Below are 20,462 nucleotides of genomic sequence, written 5' to 3' on the forward strand. Positions count from 1 at the left end.
GGGTACAATCAAATGAGTCAAATAACCAAATCATTCAGCAGTTGCAGAGGAAAAAAATGCAATGCTATGTACTGAAACAAAGATGAAGAACAATTATGACATTAACCCATAAAGACCCATACATCCATCACCGACCACGAGCATCTACTGATCTAAACTGTGTCATACCTGTTAATCCACTAGTCCTGTCAATACATGTAAATAATTGGTGTAAAATGCAGTTTGTCATCTTTTCATGGTCATCAGATATGACCCATTTGGACATTCAGAGGCTCTGTAGTTACCGTGAAAACAGTCATCTACTACAACATTGATTCACCAGTAAAACCCATGGAGTTGGATCAATGACAGTGGATGGAGACACTTTATTTAATGGTATATTTTACTGAAAAAGTCACTTTTTCTTCAACTTTCTGCAGTTTTTGATATAACCCTCAACTTTAATCTGAGCTTTTATGAACATCTACATGATCCGTGAATTAAATATTGGAAAATGCCTGATTTATACTGATAAAATACAAAATACAGAGGCTAATACTATAAATAAATGGTGATTAATCACTTATGAAAGGTTAGATATAGAGAAAATGTCATTTGGGAACTGATATAAAAGTAGCACTGGGTCTTTATGGGTTAAAAGAAAAGGTAAAAGACAGCTTCATAGCGGGTGGAAATGGATAAAGGAGGAAGGGTTTGCAAGGAGAGAGTTTGGAGATCCATCTTTGCAATAGTGTTGTGCTCAATACTTGGCATCAAGACGTAGTCATCTGCAACTGTCCCCTGCCCTGCAAATGCCACCTTGTCAGCCCTGCGCACCTGAAAAGAAAATATATAAAATAGATTTCTATGCAATTGTATAGATATGAATACAGACTGAGTTACTGCTAAATATGGAATTGATTGTTTACTTTAAACATGATGCTCTCTTCATACTCACTGACCTGCTCCCATTTCTGTGACTGCAGACAAAATGATGTCACCACGTTGTCTGAGTTGTTTCCACCGATCACAAACAGACGGTCAGTAGCACCGAGAAAGTAAAGAGTGGGGAGGTCTGCATCTGCTCTGGTAAGAGTCGGGAGTAGTTCAGTCCACGAGTCTGTAAAACACAGAGGGAATACAGACACAGCGGATGTCTTCATGTGTCCAGTCTAAAATGTACATCTAACATGCACTAAGCTAATTTCTTTATCCTCATCTATTAAAAAAAAAACAACCTACACCAATGTATACATCAGTTTTTTGTAAGGATAATATTAATATTCAATACAAATGATATAGGATATTTACATGTATGCTCACTGGCCACTTTATTAGGTACACATGTTCAACTTCTCATTAACACAAATATCTAATAGACCAATCAAATGGTAGCAACTCAGGGCATTTAAGCATGTATACATGGCCAAGATGATCTGCTGAAGTTGAAACCAAGCATCAGAACAGGGAAGAAAGATTATTTAAGTTACTTTTATCATGGCATAATTGTTAGGCACAATCCCTCTGGTCTGAGTATTTCAGAAACTGCTGATCTACTTGGATTTTGATGCACAACCATCTCTAGGGTTTACAGAGAATGGTTAAAAAAAGAGAAAATGTCCAGTAAGTTGGAGTTCTCTGGGTGATAATGCCTTGTTGATGCCAGAGGTGAGAGGGAGAATAGCCAGACCGGTTTGAGCTGAGAGAAGAGCATCGTTAACTGAAGTAACCACTCATTCCAACAGCAGTACGTAGAAGAGTACCTCTGAACACACTGAGCCTCAAAGCAGATGGGCTATAATAGCAGTGTTTAATCTCACCAGCCAGCTTCTGAGGTACACCTGATACTAGCAAGATGTACCTAAAATAGTGAGACTTTGCTCACAACCCCTTTTTTTCCTGCATTTCTATGACATAAGACGTAGCGGTTTCTCTACACAGTGAACACAGACCATTGACAGTGATCTGAACCGAGTCCTGTCTGGTGCTGTGTAGAAAAAGTGTTTCTCTGAAATCTCGTCATGTGTCAGGACTTATCTGTCCGGCCACTTCATCCTGAATCTTAATGACAGTAGTTTCAGTGGCTGTCATGGCTAGACAGTCAGAGGACACCTCCCATATAGACAGAGGGGTTACTGGGGTCCCTCTGTTCTTCCTGTTCTCCTATTGTTCCCAAAGCCTCTATTTCAGCCTCTTCTTCACCTTTGTGATTTGATTTTTTCCTCCGCCAAAGAGGTTATGTTTTTGCCAGCATTGGTTTGTTTGTCTATCTGTCTGTCTGTCTGTTTGTCCGTGTGCAAGCTAACTCTAAAAGTTATGGACGGATTTGGATGAAAATTTCAGGAAATGTGATACTGGCACAAGGAACAAATTATTAAATTTTGGTGGTGATCGGTGGAGGTCTGCGCTCTCCGAGTGCTTTTCTAGTTTAAAGCTGCAACATGAACAGTTGCAGTATTTTCTGAGTGTGGTGTATGGCATGGTGTAATTTTGCAGTTGTATCTTTGACTTCCAGCGGTAACTCCTCCTGCACAATCATACTTTTGAAGGAGGTTAAGTTCACCCTTCCTAAAACCAAAAGTTCCCCATCAGTTTGTTAACTTTGTCTATGGCCACACAGTGAAAACAAGAGAAAAAACGAGGCTGATTCAATCAGATTCTTCTGAACCTGGACCTCAGAAATCCAATCTGATGGCTTGATCCTGAAAATCTCACTTCTGACAGAGGACACATTCTGTTGGTGTGTCTCTGTGCAGAATTCACAGACTGTGCTTTATTAGCTCCGACCTTCACATGTCAGAGTATAACAGTATAACAGCTGTCTCCTGATAAGATGACCTTCTGTCAGAAAGAAAAGCCCACAGGATGGACAGGCATCACCTGGTCAGTGGTTGTCTTTAGTGTAATTTACAGTGAGCGGATCTTCTCCTATGATTTTTAAAACGCTTGAATTTTGAGCCAGGTTTAAAATAATATTCACTTTAGTCTTACAGTCCATGCTTTGTTTAATTAAGTACTGTACTTAAGTATACATTTGTAATACTTGTACTTTACTTTAGAATTAAATAGTGTACTTTTTTACCTCGTTACATTTATTTGACAGCTTTGGTTAATAGTTGCTTAAAAGATGACTTTTTGACTCAACAGACAATGAAACAAGCTTCCAAAAAATACAGAATATTTGTAAAGATTAACCTGTTTAACCCTGACCATATTTTCAGAGGAAAAACGCCTAAAACGACATACCCAAAGTAAATGAAGAATTACTTCACACTAATAAGGTTCATATGGATGTTCTTGGTGTCTATGGATATTTAGAGACCTCACAGAATCTATTCCCATTGTCTAAAATATTGTATCTATCACTATGCCTGAGTCAACTGTAACTGTGAAATTAGAATCTTTTATCTTCGCCTGTTTTTTTTCGGCTGGATTGACGATGATATGCATAAATTAATTGTTCGTGTCGGAGATTTTTAATAGCATATATTTCACCCCACAAAGATTAAAAATCATATTTGAACATTAAAGTTTGCACTAAAATACACTTTTGATGTACTTTTATAAACATTAGGGTCTAAACTTTGAGCAAAAGTTGAAAAAACATCCATTGTCCTGATTTATTACATTTTTATAGTAGATGAATATTAATATAATTTTTTCGGTCCGCGGCCAGGCCGATAGGGCTAAAGAGGTTTTAAATGAGTGGTTTCCTGATGTCTTAAAAGGCACTGTGTAGTCATATTTCACATGTCTATATGGTGTTACCAGTGTCACCAAATAGTGATTTTTCTTTCCCAATTAAAAAGACAAACAACTTTTTTGACTTTTCACACATTTACTTTCAATAATTGCTCCAGTCAGAGTTTAGGGAATAGAAAAAGCAATTTAAACTGACTGATGCTACTAATTATCAGACTAGTACTTTTCTATAAATTGTTAAACTACATTTTGATATGAATAATTATGTACCTTCACTTAAGTGGGATGTTTAATTTTATTATTATTGTGATATAATGCTATCACTGGTTTTCTGTTTCATTGCCCTGGCTGTGTAGTGGGTGTGTATAGTGCAAAGTGTTAGCTGTTAAAATGATATGTATGTTGCATGTTTCTTGTCAAAAACAAAAATCAATAAAAACTTTGATTATTAAAAAAAAAAAAAAAAGGTGGGATGTTTCATGCTAAACTTTTGCTTGCAACAATGTTACATTACTGCACTGGTACTTTAGGGGAAGTGATCTGAAGGCTTCTCCCGTTGATCATCCTCTGTGGATTTCTCCTCAGTTAGAGCAGTGTTGTTACCTTGCTTTGTGTCGTATTGCAGCAGCAGTTTCTCTCCAGTCCTCTGGATGCTCCCCAACACATAAAGACATTGTCCAAAACTGGTAGCAAGAGGGACATCATGGGACAACGACACAGTGAACTGGAAGTCAGTGAGCGGCAGTGAAGAAACAAACCTGTGGGAGAGATTAAGAGCAATAAAATAACAGCTGCATCTAAAGGGAAAGTACATCCTAAAAAAATAAAAAAAAAACACAAAAGCAAACCTCCACGTGTCCTCCCATGGATTGTAACATTCTACAGCTGTATACAGAGCTGTGCTGGAGTCTGGGGTCACCAGCGAGTCCAAATACCAGCCTCCCACAGCGTAAATACAACCTTCACAGGCCACTGCACTGAAATGTCTTCTGTGCTGTGGAAACAACACATAAAGCTGTTAATGGAAGACTACGAACATCTGGCAAATTGACAACCAGCATCATTCATCAACTCCAACACTAATCTCACCTTTACTGATCTTACCTTAATCAAAGGGGCTGTGGTGATCCAGGTTTGAGTGAAAGGATTATACCTAAAGGAAGCCATTTTGAACTCCCAGCCTCTCTTTACTCGCTGTCGGTAGCCTCCTATGATGTACAGGTAGTTATACAGGACCACTGTAGTAAAACACCACTTATCAGCCCTGAAAGGAAGCTCTGTGACTGGACACCAATCCCCAGTGTCCTCCAAATCTTTCATAACAAAGATATGTCGGGCATGTTCTGTTTCTGGATCATTCCAAGTGGTCAGGTTTTCTTTCCTGAGGCTGCAGAGATGTTGGTCACCTTGTGTCCTCAGACGGATGAGTTCCTCCTTCTCCTCATAGTTTAGACACCTGAGAATAACATCCAGTCCATTTTAGTGATGGAGTCTTGCTAAAAAAAAAAATGCAGGGGACTCACCTAAAACACAGGTGTCAAACATGTGGCCCGGGGGCCAAATCCAGCCCCCTGGGATGAATTTGTGAAATGCAAAAATTACACTGACAATATTAACAATCAAGGATGTTAGAATCATTTTAGGTCAATTCAATCTCAAGTGGGTCAGACCAGTAAAATACTATCATAATAATCTAGAAATAATGAAAACTAAATTTTTTTCTGTTTGTTTTAATGTAAAAAGAAAAAAAAAAGCTAAATTACACAAAAATGTTTACATTTACAGACTAGCCTTTTGCAAAAAATGTGAATAACCTGAAATTTTTAAGAGAAGTATGTGGAATTTTAACAATATTCTGCCTCTTACTAAATGTTTTGTGTATTTGTAGATCCACTATGATCTGTATGTTGTGATGCATATGTATAAATGATAAACTAAGGTGTAATATTGTTAAAACTGCACAGATTTTTCTCAAGAATTTTCAGGTTCGTATTTGTTCATGTTATGTTCAAGTACAGTTCGTAGATGTAAACATTTTCATTACGGAATTTGACTTTTTTTCACTCAAAAACATAGAAAAAACTTTGGAGCTGACATTATTTATAAATTCTTATCCTATTATTTATATTATTTTACTGGTCCGGCCCACTTTATAACATATTAGTCTGAATGTGTCCCCTGAACTAAAATGAGTTTGACACCCCTGACCTAAAATGACAGAAGTATAAGATAAGGCATTGTGTAATACCTGACAATGTGGGGCAGCTCCAGCAGATTTCTACTCAGGTAGGTGAGGACAGTCAGCTTCAGCTCTGGACAGCAGATCTCTTGAACAAGACTCAGGTAGGACAAACAGTTTTCTGGATTTAGTTCATTTGCCAGGACTGACAAGCACTTGGAGAGGAAGGCCTCAGCCAGGAGGTAACTGCTGACCTTCAGTATCAAAGTGAGAATAATGTGGAAAATTAACAGAATTGCATTAAAAAAACCATCAGACACTGTAGGTATGAACATCATTAGGAACATCGTCTTCATGTACCTACTTGAATGTGTGTTCCCAGCTCCTCAGGTGCAACTTTAAACTTATTATGAAAGGAGAACTCCAGGAAGTTGTAGAATATGGAGGAGGGCACATGTTCAAGATGGATGACACTCTCTGAGGTTTCTCTCATTCTGGACTGGGACAAAGCTCTGAAGTACTCACTGCTTGCTGAAAGTCTCTGGAGGTCCACCTTAAAGTGAATCATCAATGATTTTAAAGTGTCCATTTAGGTTGTTAGTTAATTGCTTGGAGGTTTTACTCACATAGAATGCATGGGTGCTGGTTTGGACTGTAACCTTGGTTTCACCTCCAGCTCCATGGTGATATGTGCGGAACGCCTCATTGGTTTTCCACTCCTCCGAGTCTGGTTGATGTGATGCTCTACCCGTTTCTGTGGAGGCTTTCCAGCCATTGACTTCCTGAAAAGCTCCCCAAAGTCTTATTAGAGCATATTTCAGAAAATGTATCCACTGTAAGAGCATCAGAAAACATTGGCTGACAGATTTCATCTCAGGGATAGATTTGTTTGGATCTACGTTAAACTCATGCTTTTCCTCAATAGTTTTTGTTAAACCTCAAAGGTCTTAGTCTTTTTCTCCTCTTGCACAATGACTGCTCCAATCATACTCTATATAAGGCAAGGCCCTTCAAGAATTCCAAGCAGCCAGTGCAATGGAAAAAACAGAGGAAAGAAGTCAGTTTATCACATGTACCCTCAGCTCATCTCCCTTTCCTTCTCTCAGCTCCCAAAGTCACATGCTCTTTGACAAGTCCAACAGTGCAGCAGCTGTTACAGATTGAAGAGATCGCATACGGATAAAAACTGAATGATAGATGACACTGCAGTGTTACACAAAGTTAAACCTTCAGTTGCAAAATTCCAGTTTGCTCTGCAAAGGATCCAGTTATTTCAGAAGCACCTTCGATCTCTGAGAAGTGTTGTTCTTTTGGAGCTCGTCTATTTTTGGCGAGTGGAGGTGGGACATCAGCCAGGCCTCTGGGGTGAAACATGGCCCTGTTCACTATGCTTTAGACGTCATCTGGGGGCACTTGAGTTACAAACTTTGCAGTTCCAAGACAGTAATATGAGAGCACTTTAAAGTATTGCAGAATGTTGTAATACAGTTGCGGAAAAAATTATTAGACCACCAAAAGTCATCATAAACAATGGTTATACAATCAAGTACTAACTCCTGTGTGTATCATGTGACTAAAACAGACAGAAAAGAAAACATGGAATGCCTAAAAGCAGTTTTTGGCAGTACAATGCCATAGCTATTGATGTAAGAACTTAAGTGATTTTGTTTTTTAATCAAGAAAACCATGGAAAATGGCTAGATATCAGCTCTGAAATTAAACTCTTTTGAGCTATTTTTGTAGTTATTATTATATTTGTCCAAACAAATGTACCTTTAGCTGTACCAGGCGTTAAAATGAACAAGAAATTGAAGAAAACAAGGGTGGTCTAAAAAAATTTTCTGAGACTATACATTACACAGCTAAGGAAAAAAAAAATTCTGTAGAAGTTTAATAGAAAACCTTAAATAATTTGCATCATTCATAATGTTTGAAATTCAACCAAGTGGATAAATGACAGATATGATGGACATGAAAAAACCTGATCCTGCTAAATAAAGAAAAGATATAATATTGAAACTGTACGATAGATAGATAGATAGATAGATAGATAGATAGATAGATAGATAGATAGATAGATAGATAGATAGATAGATAGATAGATAGATAGATAGATAGATAGATAGATAGATAGATAGATAGATAGATAGATAGATAGATAGATAGATAGATAGATAGATAGATAGATAGATAGATAGATAGATAAAAAGTTGCATCATGAGGACACGAGAAGAGTGAACAAAGCAAGAAGCAAAAAACACATTTCAGCACCAAATCATACTGGTTCAATATTTACTCCCAATGATGTACATATTAGATGGAAAGAAAAACAGGTGCACAGACAGTTTGAGAGCAAACATGTTTATTAACTGTCAAATTAAATTTTTAGTAGTGCAAAAAGAACAAAGATAAGATGGAATGGTGCAACTGAGTTTAAAACAACATTGTACAAGAACAATACTACAGTAACAGCTACAGAAAATAGCTGAAAAACTGACGCACACGAGCAGAAAGTAAATACTCAAACATTGTCAATGACAGTACATTTAGTCAAGAGACGGTCTAAACAAACTATAGTTACAAAAGGAACAGTAAGTAAATGGCATGTTCCTACAAAAACTTAAAACTGCAGCTGAAACAGAAAAAGAGGCAGTGTGAGTATTCCTACATAGACGTCGTTGTTAGATCTAATTTATGCAAATGGAGGGTGATCTCTCTGCAAAAGTGTCATATGAACTTCTGTAAACCTAGTACAAAATACATGTTTTCACAGCTGCTACATTACGGTTAAAAAAAATCTCACTGAATAATATGTCACAGGTCAACGTACAGTGATAACAAAGGGTAAACCAGGAACGAGATGATTATAGGTAGACATGTTCTGTTGTTGTGTTAGTCGTTGAATGCACTGTGCCGTAAAATAGCCCTCCAGTAACTATGTGCCAAAATAAGGCTAACTTTTTGCCTAACATTACTGAACCATTATATGCTTATTTTTACTTGTTCTTTAGTGCATCATTCACAAAGTTATATAGACACACAGGACGGAAGGCAGAGTAGGCAGGTAAGAATATTTACAGTTTGCTTTTTCCTTAAGAGGATACCGTTACAGTCAGCCCTTTAGCCATCTACTGTCTGTGCATTCGAACACACGATGAACATAGAAGAAAGAGGTAGAATGACTAACAACACTGAAGCAAAGAGGTATACAAATGCCCACCACACTTTTACTCAATACCTACGGTCAAGTATACCAAAGACCATCTCTAAGGTCAACAGTCTGAAAGGAACAGACCTTCATCCTCTGGCAACAGTATTGGTCATTACTGACGTATGACGTGCACGAAAAAAATCCACCTGACTGAATGACTGACAAATTTGGACCCCTGATGCAAAAGTGGTCAGCGCAAGTGAAGTGGCTCTTAACAGTGATCAAAAATAGAACGTAAAAAGATGATAACACTGACATGCGTGATGCACATTCAATAAGCTGTAGGCCTTCGAAAAACGATTTCACAGTCAGGAAAGGTGCTAAAAACTGACCGAATACAGTCAACGATTGCATTTATGCAGTGTGTTCATATGTTAATGTCTACATTTCAGTCACCGTTGTTTGTCATATACAGAGATGCATAAGACTGGAGGAGTTTAACTAACACATACTTGGAAAAAAAAACTTCTAATGTGGTGCTTAATGAAAAGGTGTTAAAAAAAAAAAAGAAAAAAAAGAAACCGCACATTCTGAGTAACAGCAGGAACTTATGAGAAGAGTTTTTTTTGCTTGAAGTAGGCATCAAAGCGGCACAGCGCATAGTCCTGCAAAATAATATGGTTTATTATGAGGCAAGATAAACTGAAAATAAACATAAGATGTAGTTATTGTTTGCACATGGCAGTAAAAGAAAAAAAAAAAGGTCCTTACCATGTATCCAAACTCGATCTTGGATATCTTTGCCTGAATGATTGACCACAGCCCCCAGAGGAAATGTGAGGCTAAAGCATATCTGCAATTCACATAACATCACAACAGTGATTTTACTTTAATTACACATATTAATAATTACTACTATGAATTATTTGAACCCTGTGTGTTACCTGTTCGCTTCAATGATCATATCCTCTTCAATCTGTCTCTGGTCTTTCGTCGTGTCAGAGTGCGTCCCCTTTTCTGTCAAATAATTTCTGATGAAGTGAAGCTGTAACAAAAAAAAACAACTGTATGTGAAATGTTTTATTTCTTTAGTTGGGTTAATCTATCCTAACCACTCAAGCTAAAATTCAGTAGAATTGCACATAAAAATCAGTTTTTAGTTTTCCCCCATGAGTATTAGCAAGTCATTAGATCCACTTCTTGCATGTCATGAAACATTTTAGCTCAGGGGTCACCAACCTTTTCTCTTCTGTGAGCTACTTTTACAAAATGAAGTTGCCGGAGAGCTACTCTAATTTAGCAACATTTATTTACATAGCTAATTTTCATACATACACATATTTTGTATAATACGTTTGTAACATTGTGTTCTTTATTTATGATTTTATTTATTTATATTTCTTTGTTTTAACTTTTACTATACTTAAAAAGTGTTAATATGAAACTAGCTCAAGGCGTAAAATAAAAGTATAAAATGTCTTTGCATGACATGGGACACAATGTTTTCTAAAGCTTAGTAAATCACGTTTGATATCATGAATTTTTCAGTTCACCTTTTTCAAATTTTAAAGCTTAAGTCATGTAACTGAATAACTGAACAACTAAATTAAAAACCTAAATCTAAAACAAGTCAGTTCCTCAAAATAAAATCTTTTCCACTAGATGGCACTGTGAGGCCAAGGAGAGTTGTGACATATTTTCATAAACACAAAGTCTGTGTTTAAACCTTAAACTACAGAACAGAAGCTAAAAACACACCTAGTTTACTGTTATTTTTATTCCATGTTTTTCTTCTCTATGTATATTATTATTATTACAATTATTATTATTATTATTTTTTTAAAATTCATTTTTATTATTATTAGTGACTGTAGACTGTCACTGCTCCATGGACCTGGTTCAGTGTGGCCTTGATAACTGCAGTTCACATTCCACCAGATGCTAATGTTAGGTTAAGACATCCCACACATGAACCGTCAGTAGAACACATACTGACACTGTGGAACATTACAGCAGGGGACTTTGATCATTTGGATTTGAAGTGCTCCCCAAATTCCACCAGCAGGTTAAGTGTGCTACTAGAGGAGCTAACACATTGAACAAGGTCTACTCCAACGTCAAGCTGGGCTACAGGGCTAGACCACTACCACACCTGGACTAGTCTGACCACATGTCCCTGCTTCTAATCCCTGCATACACCCCTCTCAAGAAAACAGCTCACACCATCACAAAGACTTAAAACCTGGCCTGATAGTGCCTCTCAGCAGCTGCAGGACTGCTTCAGAGGACAAACTGGGACATTTTTGAACTTTCAGACCTTGAGGTGCTCACGGACACGGTTCTGTATGTTATTAAGAACTGCATAGACAATGTCACAGCGTAGAAACACATCTGGGTCTACTCCTGCCCTGGATGATATTGAAGAAGAGGAACACTGCCTTCAGGTGTGGTGACAAGGCTCTCTAAAGTCTGGCCTTAACCAACCTGAAGAAAAGCATCAGGAAGGCTGAGACTACAGGAGGATTCAAAACCACCTGGAGAGCACCAACAACAGGCAGGTATGGCAGGGTGACGCCTCACTGGCAGAAGATCTGAGTATGTTCTTTGTCTTCTTTATGGCAGAGCCCCCAGAGGCAGCCACACAACACTGCACAGTCCACAGCGGCTTCATCTTCCCATTAGAGGAGCATGAGGTGGGGTGCACTGGGTGTTGTGGGCCATTAAACTGAGGAAGGCTGGTGTCATCTCTGGTCAAGCCCTGAAGGACTGCATGGACCAGCTGACTGGAGTCTTCACCAGAATTTTCAACCAGTCCCTGTCTTTGTCCACTGTCCCACCCTTCCTGAAGTTCTCCACCATTGTCCCCCTGCCCAAGAAACCCAAAAGTTCCACCACTTCAACAACTACCAACCAGTAGCACCCAGTGGTGATGAAGTGGTCAAAAAAATTAGTTTGGGGTCTCACCACATCACTCTTCCTGCAAAGTTTTGACCTCCACCAGTTTACCTACAGCCCAAACAGATCTACAGAGGATGTCATACCAACAGCCTTCCATGCTGCACTGTCCTGGGAGGGAATGAGTCTGCCTACAGGGATGAGGTAGAGCAGCTGACAGCATGGTGCAGAGAGAACAACCTTGTCCTCAACACCTCAAAGACAAAGGAGCTCCTCCTAGACTACAGGAAGAAGAAAAGAGACTTTACACTATTAATCATTGGTGCGGACTGTGTGAAGAGGGTGGTGGTCCACAATGAGGACCTGACCTGGAGCGTGGACACCTCTGAGTTGTTGAAAAAGGTCCACAAGAGACTGCACCCATATAGGGTCCTCATCCTATATATATATATTTAAAAATATACTGTATATATCATTATTTATGTCATTTTGGACCATATACTGTAGCTATTCCTGAAATAGAAAAATACAAAGCATTTCCACTCCCTGCTGTTGAACATAAAGAACAGGAGGTGCAGAAAACTTCATAAAGAAAACAGAGCACAATGCAACAACGTCAGTAAAAATGCAACAGCTCAGTTGTTGTAGATGTTTTGAAGATAGATGGCAGCGATATGGGAGGAAACAGGGACAGAACACACACAAAAAAAACAAAACAAAACAGTTGTTGAGGGATGTGTTCATCTGGAACCAGGGAATCCACACAGAGTTTTACAAAGACTAAAGATAGGATTCAACAGCAGCTTTTTCAGGCTCTGATCATCACATATTTTCATTTTCACTTCAAATACTCAGAGATAATGAAAACATTGTGATAAAAGATACAAGAGATACAAGATTATGGATAATGCAATGTTTTTAGTCAAATACCCACGACAAAGTTTACTAGCAAAATATTTATTTTAGCTCTTTTTATTCCTATTTATTTAAGTATTTTATAGGTGTCTCTGCTGTGTCAAAAAAGCCCTGAACATCACAAAGGACACTTCTCATCCTGGATACTCCATCTGAACTGTTGCCATCAGGTGGATGGTACAGATCAGTCCAAACAAGGACAAACAGATTCAAGAACAGTTTCTATGCTGCAGCAAAAACAATATTAAACAACAGCCAAACAAAATCTAAGGAGCAATGACAAGGTTGTGAGGTTTTTTGTGCGCTTGTGCTTATTTTTTTATGTTTTGTTAGCTGTTTTATCTGTTTATCTAAGATATTTTTAGAAGATCTGCTATAGTTTTTACTGGATGCCATTTTAATTTTCTTGTATAAGGATATTCTATTTTATTCTATTCTGTTCTATAGTGTTCACTAACCTGCTGTTCTCTGGTGGGGTAGTTCTCCGGCGTGGCTTTGTAGAATGGCCACTGGTTGTAAGTGTAATCGTACACCCACTCACAGAAATGGTTCCCAAAGTCAAAGCCCCTAAACAAAAGGTGGTATTAAATACATTAAATCACATGAAAGGTACTGATCCTGTTAATAGAGAAAGACTGACATTTTAACAACTAGTACCTGCAGAATAGATAATGGCTAATATCAGGCTTCACAACCAGAATCACTGACTTTTGGGGAAAATAATAACCACAGCTGATTCAAACATGTATAATCCAGATTTAACAATTTATGTGTGTATTTTATTTGACATAGATGTTTTTGGAATTTTTAAAATCTTCTTTTCCCCCTATTTACTTATAATGGGCAGAATTTCAAATGCCTGTAGCAGAAAAATTATTGGTTGTATTCACACAAAATTGGATTCATAGATTGCCAGTGACTGAGAATAGATGTCATTACAGTTTGGGAAAAGTAGGTCAAAGTTTAAATTTTTTATGAATTTTTTAAATGTTTTTTTTTTCCCCCATTTACTTAGAATGGGCGAAATTTCACATGTCTGTAGCAGCAAAACTATTGGTTGAATTCATACCAAACTGGGTTTATAGATTGCCAGTGACCCAGAATAGATGTGATTACATGTTGGGAAAAGTAGGTCAAAGTTCAAAATTTTTTTTTTTAATCTTTTTTTTTCTTCCCATATACTTATAATGGCCACAATTTATCAGTGCTGACATCAGCACACACATAGACATGATGACATCAGTTGGATCAATGCCAAAATAAGCTACAATACGTGCGAGGGGTGGGGTTTGTTGTGCCTGGCACCACTTCTTACATCAGCCTTTAAAAATCTACTACCAATTGACCTCTAACTGTACACTAAAAAAATCAGTCTGGTTGGCTTCATTTATGTCTAAGAGTTTACGCTTTACCTGTAGTTGTAGCTGCTGTACTCGAAGTCTATCAGCATGAGTTTTTCATTAGAGGTCGGATCCTTGTCTTCCAGTATCAGGATGTTACCTGCATCAGCAAAACCAGAAACTGAGATTAGAAAGTAGACAAGAAACTGAGCTACCTCCAAAAACAGTACAAAGTCACTACCTCCACCACTGTCTACTGTCAGCTTTACTAGTGCACCACTGGGATACTACCTTTGCAACTACTGGTTTTCTGAACAGTGTCACATATTACATAATACTTATAGAATATTCATAGAATAGAGTCTCCGTTCAGCCATTTCAACTACTTCAGTGGCTCATTTCAACTGATAGGATGATATGAACATGAGATACCCCTATTAATAACTCCAGTCCAGCCTTCCTTTGACTTATGTAATAGTCTGTTGTCCTTGGAAATGTGACAGTAGTGCCAGAGGACAGATCAATCAGACAAAATTAAGACAGATTTTTTACCTTCCTGCACATCATTGTGGCAGAACACCACTGGTGAAGGAGTCGCCGCCAGCAATGCACTGTTTGTAACACAAAAGCAGATGAACAGAGATCAGGACTCAACCAGTCCTTGGCTCCTTTAACTAAATGAACCGCATGATGCAACACATCAGTGTAGTTATCAGCCCAGATAACATAAGTAAGAACGACAGCAGCTGATAACCAGGGAATGTTCTTCACACAATTAGACCGTCTGCACATAGATAAAAAAGGCAATAAAATCTGGATTGATTCTCTATTGGTTTGTTTAGATCAGGCTGTCAGAAGGACTGAACACTGAACTTGTGGAGGCACAGGGACAAAGATCGACCATAAGAATGTAACAAAAGCACAACCAGGTTTTTAATACTCACATATGAAATAATCTACAACCTTCACAGCCTTTTTCAAGAACCTATAACCGCTACTGGTTTATTTATGACAAATGTATGTTTTATACAACTAACAGCAAATTTAGTTGAAATTCAGAGAAAAATTATTTCTATCATGAGGCTAAATTCACCCTCTCTATTAAAGACATACAAATTAACATGTTTGTGCATGGCCTCAATTGAAGGAGAGTCAATTGTTGGGGGTTGTTTATCACACATTTTACACTGATCACATTAACCCTTTCATGCATGAATTGTGAGAACCTTAGTCAAGATGTTTTTCTTCAGTGTTTTTATTCCTCCTTAGGCATGAAAAAAACAATGCGATCGATTTTTTTTTTTCTATGGAGTTACAAAAATATCCATGCATTTAATTTTTGAAGTAAAGAAACGTGTTTAAAACCCAACATCAGAAAGTGAGATGAAAACAATTAAATAAAAACATTTTTAATGCTGCTAATCTGATGTCTTCTCACATTTTAACATATTCTAATGCTAGTAATTAGTCACTTCATGGAGATAATATGCAAAAAAAAAACCTTCTTGTCTAACAAATAACAAATAATTTACACTCAAACATGTTAGTGCAGATCAGGTTTATCAAGAAAAGCAAAGTTACAGTAATGGTCTGAATGTCAGAGTATGGGATGGTGCATTAAGTGTCCACTGTGTTGGCTGATATGGAACTAAAACATCAAAACCCATGAATATACGAGAGAACAGCTGGAGAAGAACTGTCCACTGGAGTGACCTATGTATGAAAGGGTTAATTGTAAAATATGTGCCTGTGTTTGTCTGTATGACTTTCTTTGGGACCACATGTTGAACCTGTGTCACCGTGGTTTAAGTCTATACTAACATATAAGCTACAGTCAATAATATATGACAGCTCTGATGAAAGCTCTGGTTGGAATCTGACTTACACAACATAACGTGACAGAAACAGCGTTACTGTGCAGCTGTTTGGCCTCAGGGAAGATTCAGAGCTTGTCTAACACAATCTAGTTTTTATGTCACATAAGGACACATACCAGAAGCCTTATTGTGTGTCATGTGCGCAGGAATTTTCTTCTTCCTGAATATACAGCATTTTGCACTTAAAGCCCCAACTCACCGAAGGCTCTCCAGCTCAGCAGGCAAGTCATACTTCATCAGCTTCTTGTATTTTTTCACATGTGCTTCCCTGACAAATTTAAGCTTCATCACTTGATCCATGTATCTGAAAAATAAATAACACATAGTTACTGTACAGTTAGTTTGGGTCACTAGAAGGTGTTTTTTGCAGTAAGTTTACTATTTGGTTGCTATTTCAGGCAGCATTCTTCTCCCTTCCAATGACTGTTATTAGAGATGGGTCACGACTTTCAGATAATTAATTTAAAGAAGTTATCATCTTAAGTTATACATTTTCCTTTATTTTTCTAGATGTCTGGTAACAGGGGCTATACTAGGACAACTCTCTATGTGTCATTGTGTTTCATTCAGCCTGTACATGAGAACCTGTATATGTGATCTAGGACTAGCCAACTATCCAACTGCAACCAGTCTATTTAGTGATTCTAAATATTAATGCGAAAGTAGTCTAGAAAGGACTGCAGAGTTAATACAAAGCAAAAGATGAGCCTGAAAACATGAGGACACTTGTAAGCTATGATACATTCTTTATTGCATAACCTAATTATAATTGGAAATGACCCTGGAGCTGAAGGCTGAAAATGGCAGTTCTGACAAAGATTTATGTCATGCAATTATCCAGTTCTGCTTGAGAACCAAACTGTATAAGGACGCTCTTTTCAATACAAGAGGGTGAATATGATCTAAGAGTTATTTGCAAGTTTATTGCAGAAAAAGCTAATAAATTAAAAGATAATTTATTCTGATTGCTAAAGTTGAATTATGGAACAATGGTAAATATTGACTGAGTACTCTGAGACCACTGGATAGCTACAGGACGACAGTGATGTGTTCTTACTTGTCAATGGTCCCCATTAACCACTTGGGCTCCTTATTAAAAGGCATCACCATGTCATGGAAACGTGCCATCTTGGAAGCGATCTCAGCTGAGATGTTTGGGTCTGAAAGTTGATCAGTGCGCATGCGTGTATTCTGGGAAACCAGAAAGATAGAGAAATGAACAATCATTAAGATTATAAGTAGTTATTCCAAGCATATGAAATAAACTGAACTAAACCCTAATTCTATAGTTTGATAATTAGGGGTGTAAGAAAATATCGGTTCAGCAATATACTGCAATATTTCATTTCGCAATACTGTATCGATATTCAAAAGTACTGTATCGATATTTTTAGGTATTTATTTAAACGCAGATATTGTGGAGGTTCATTATTGTTTTTTTTTGTTTTTCTTTCTTGTTTATATTTTATTTATTATTATTTAACACTCTTATTAAATAATGTTAGTTTCTTTATTTGATTGCACAAAAATAATGTTCTGATGTTAGTTATGAACTAATAGAATATGAACATTTGAACAGGATCTTAAACTGTAATGTCTGTAAAACAAAATGTAAGTTATAACACAGGAAAATGTGTTTAGTATTTGTGCATATTTCTGGTGTAATTCAACTCTTCAAAGAAATAATCATTTAAAAGAAGAAACAAACAAAAAAATTGCCTTTTTATCAGTATCATGATACATCGTATTGTGATCCTAGTATTGTGATTTGTATCATATTGCCAGATTCTTGCCAATACACACCCCTATTGATAATATTGTGCCAGATCACATATGGTTTGTCTGTTGCATGTTAATAAATTCAGAAGTGTATCGTACCGGAAGGTATTGCTCTAAACGTCCATCTGGAAATATCCCATAAAGTTTAGGCCCCAGAGTTCGCTCTGCCAGGATGGCAAACATGACACTCTCCAACACTAAGGAGTCCACTCCCTGTGTTTTAAAGACACACAGAATGACAGACAAATACAGTGAGATAATGTCTTTGTTTTTTCCAGCAGAGAATGATTAGATATGCACAACCACAGATCGTCACTATGTGCAGTTACACAGACCAACCTGAAGGATGGCACCGTAGACTCTGAGGAGAACCTGACGAGGTTCTTCTCCTACACACTGGACATGATCAGGCAAACAACACAGGTACAGCAGGTTACTCAGTCCGCCACTGAAAAGTAAAATACACCAAGGTTAGCATGTGTCAGCAAAGTTAGTTTGAGCTAACTAAATCTAATCACACAAATGACTTCGAAAACAGCAGTTGAATTTTTGCTCAAAACACCAGTGTGATGTATTTGCACTCGGGCAAAGTCACAGTTCAAACAGTACAAAACAGGTTGAGTCTATTCACTGTATCAACAAAACACAAAGGTATGTTATTTGGTTCGTTCTATCTGAACAGTGTGGAAAGGTCACTTCTCATATAGTAGGATATGGGATAATTAGTATATATTAAACAGTATATTTCAATAAGCCTGTTTTATGGAAATCACTTCACTTACTGATTTTATTGAATTTATTCTAAATGTTATTGTTTTTAAGTGGTTTTATTATAGTTTACAATGATTTTTTTTTCTGTTGTCTTATTTTATGTATTTTTTAATATCCTACTTCATAATACTCTGTATTATTTTCTGACTGACTGATCATTAGCATGAGTTCAGAATAACATGCTGGTTATAAACTTATCTTCAGGACCCACATGGCTACAGCCTATCTTTAATACTTTGTGATAATGTTTTTTTTTTTTTCCTAATTTATTTCCATGATCAGTTCTTACAAAACAGATAAAGGATGACTTGGAATGACTTCTAAGAAGAATGAGAAAAGAAAAAAGGAAAAAAAAAAAGAACTGCAATAACAACAATAACTGAGCAATTGCACATTAGAAATACTAGTAGTAGTAAATAATAAATGCAGCAATAATAATAATAATAATAATAATAATAATAATAATAATAATCTAAAACCAATAAAGGAAAGAATTACAACAACAACAATAACTAAGCAATTGCACATTAGAAATACTAGGAGTAGTAAATAATAAAAGCAACAGAAGCAATAATAATAATAATATAAAATTAATAAATAAAATCATAATAATAGTAGTTGTAACAATATCAATAAAATCAATAGTAAAAATTCTAACAGTAATAGTAATAATGATTACCAAAAAGTAAGTAATTAATAATGATAATAAAAACTAATAATAAAAAAACTAAAGTAATGACAAACAAACATTGCACACTGGATAAACAATGAACATTGTGCCTGTTACTAAATGTTTTGTGCATTTGCAGGTCCACTGTGATCTGTAAGTTCTGTTAATACTAAGCTGAGGCAGAGTATTGCTGAAACTGCACTTATTTTTTTCTTAAGACATTTCAGGTTGTACATGGATCTGCTTGTACACCTTTTCACAATCTAATTTTATTTTTTTTTTTTTAACACTACCACACATAAACCTTTTGTAGATTATGTGTCGGTTATGTGAGGTCACAGTGGGCAGTCGGTGCTTCACCTGACGATGCTGATTTGGAAATCCTCTTCTCGGATGGTCTTCCAAGACCCGGACAGGAAGTCTCGGCACCAGCCAAAAGCCCTGGCCTTGGTGTCCCGGTCCACCTCTTCGGTTCTTCCGTCCCGGAAGGACTCTGCCTCCGAATCGTCATCATAATTGTTTCCGATCAGGGGGCTGGGGGTCTTCAGATTTCTGTGGACCACTTCAAGCGCGCCTCCTCCCACCCGTTTCTTTTCCACGGGTGGACCGGTGTCGTCTGCCGTCAGAGTGGAAATGCTGCTGAAAACCGGTTTGTCTGCAGAGTCCATACTCTGATCGGAACCGCTCCCGGTGCTCGGTACATGTCGACCAGACTGCATTGTGAGTTTCCTGGCGAATAGTAACGGAAGTGCGGTGTGAAACGTCCGTCCGGGACGGGAGCCGGCGCGTGCTGACAGACGCAGATCACCGGTAAAGCTACTTAACCGGAAGAGCCAAACATAGCTGGAAGGTCTGATACGCATGGAAGGCAGCTGGTCGCAACCATTAACGTATCGGTTACAGGAGACCTTTAACCTCCGTGCGCGTTCCAACCGATGATTTGGAGGACAAATAAAGTGGCGTGTTCAATATCCAATCACTCTCAGCTATGTCAGTGTGGTGGATGAAGGGGCAGAACAACGAGCAGCACGTTTTGCGTCAGATGCACTGAGGGCTTCTGGGAAATGGAGTGTTTGAGTGTTTAGCACAATCCAATGAGTGAAGTGTTTCTGTTTTTTCTCTAACCCGTAAGTTGTTTATAGAGAGCTGCGGATGTGGCAAAAACTGTGGCTTATGAAAGCCGTGTGGGTGGAGGATAAGGCAA

At 37.5% G+C, this 20,462-nt stretch overlaps 2 protein-coding genes across 2 annotated transcripts; both read right to left on the bottom strand.

The window, feature by feature from the left end:
- Positions 1 to 558: 558 nt before the first annotated feature.
- On the bottom strand, positions 559 to 6,760 carry LOC115421308 (kelch-like protein 42). The gene is made up of 8 exons (XM_030137124.1): positions 6,487 to 6,760; positions 6,225 to 6,413; positions 5,930 to 6,114; positions 4,786 to 5,137; positions 4,530 to 4,675; positions 4,285 to 4,439; positions 942 to 1,099; positions 559 to 816 (listed from the first exon to the last, which is right to left on the bottom strand). The coding sequence occupies exons 1-8, from the start codon at positions 6,730 to 6,732 to the stop codon at positions 634 to 636; spliced, it is 1,614 nt and encodes a 537-aa protein (XP_029992984.1). The 5' UTR covers positions 6,733 to 6,760; the 3' UTR covers positions 559 to 633.
- Positions 6,761 to 8,209: 1,449 nt separating this feature from the next.
- On the bottom strand, positions 8,210 to 20,256 carry chkb (choline kinase beta). The gene is made up of 11 exons (XM_030136782.1): positions 19,619 to 20,256; positions 18,157 to 18,265; positions 17,917 to 18,030; positions 17,096 to 17,229; positions 16,238 to 16,342; positions 14,714 to 14,772; positions 14,234 to 14,321; positions 13,280 to 13,388; positions 9,956 to 10,056; positions 9,783 to 9,864; positions 8,210 to 9,676 (listed from the first exon to the last, which is right to left on the bottom strand). Exons 1-11 carry the CDS (start codon positions 20,119 to 20,121, stop codon positions 9,620 to 9,622), a joined length of 1,461 nt encoding a protein of 486 aa, XP_029992642.1. The 5' UTR covers positions 20,122 to 20,256; the 3' UTR covers positions 8,210 to 9,619.
- Between the last annotated feature and the right edge of the window lie 206 nt (positions 20,257 to 20,462).

This window comes from Sphaeramia orbicularis, chromosome 6 (genome assembly GCF_902148855.1).
Source record: "Sphaeramia orbicularis chromosome 6, fSphaOr1.1, whole genome shotgun sequence".
NCBI lineage: Eukaryota > Metazoa > Chordata > Actinopteri > Kurtiformes > Apogonidae > Sphaeramia > Sphaeramia orbicularis.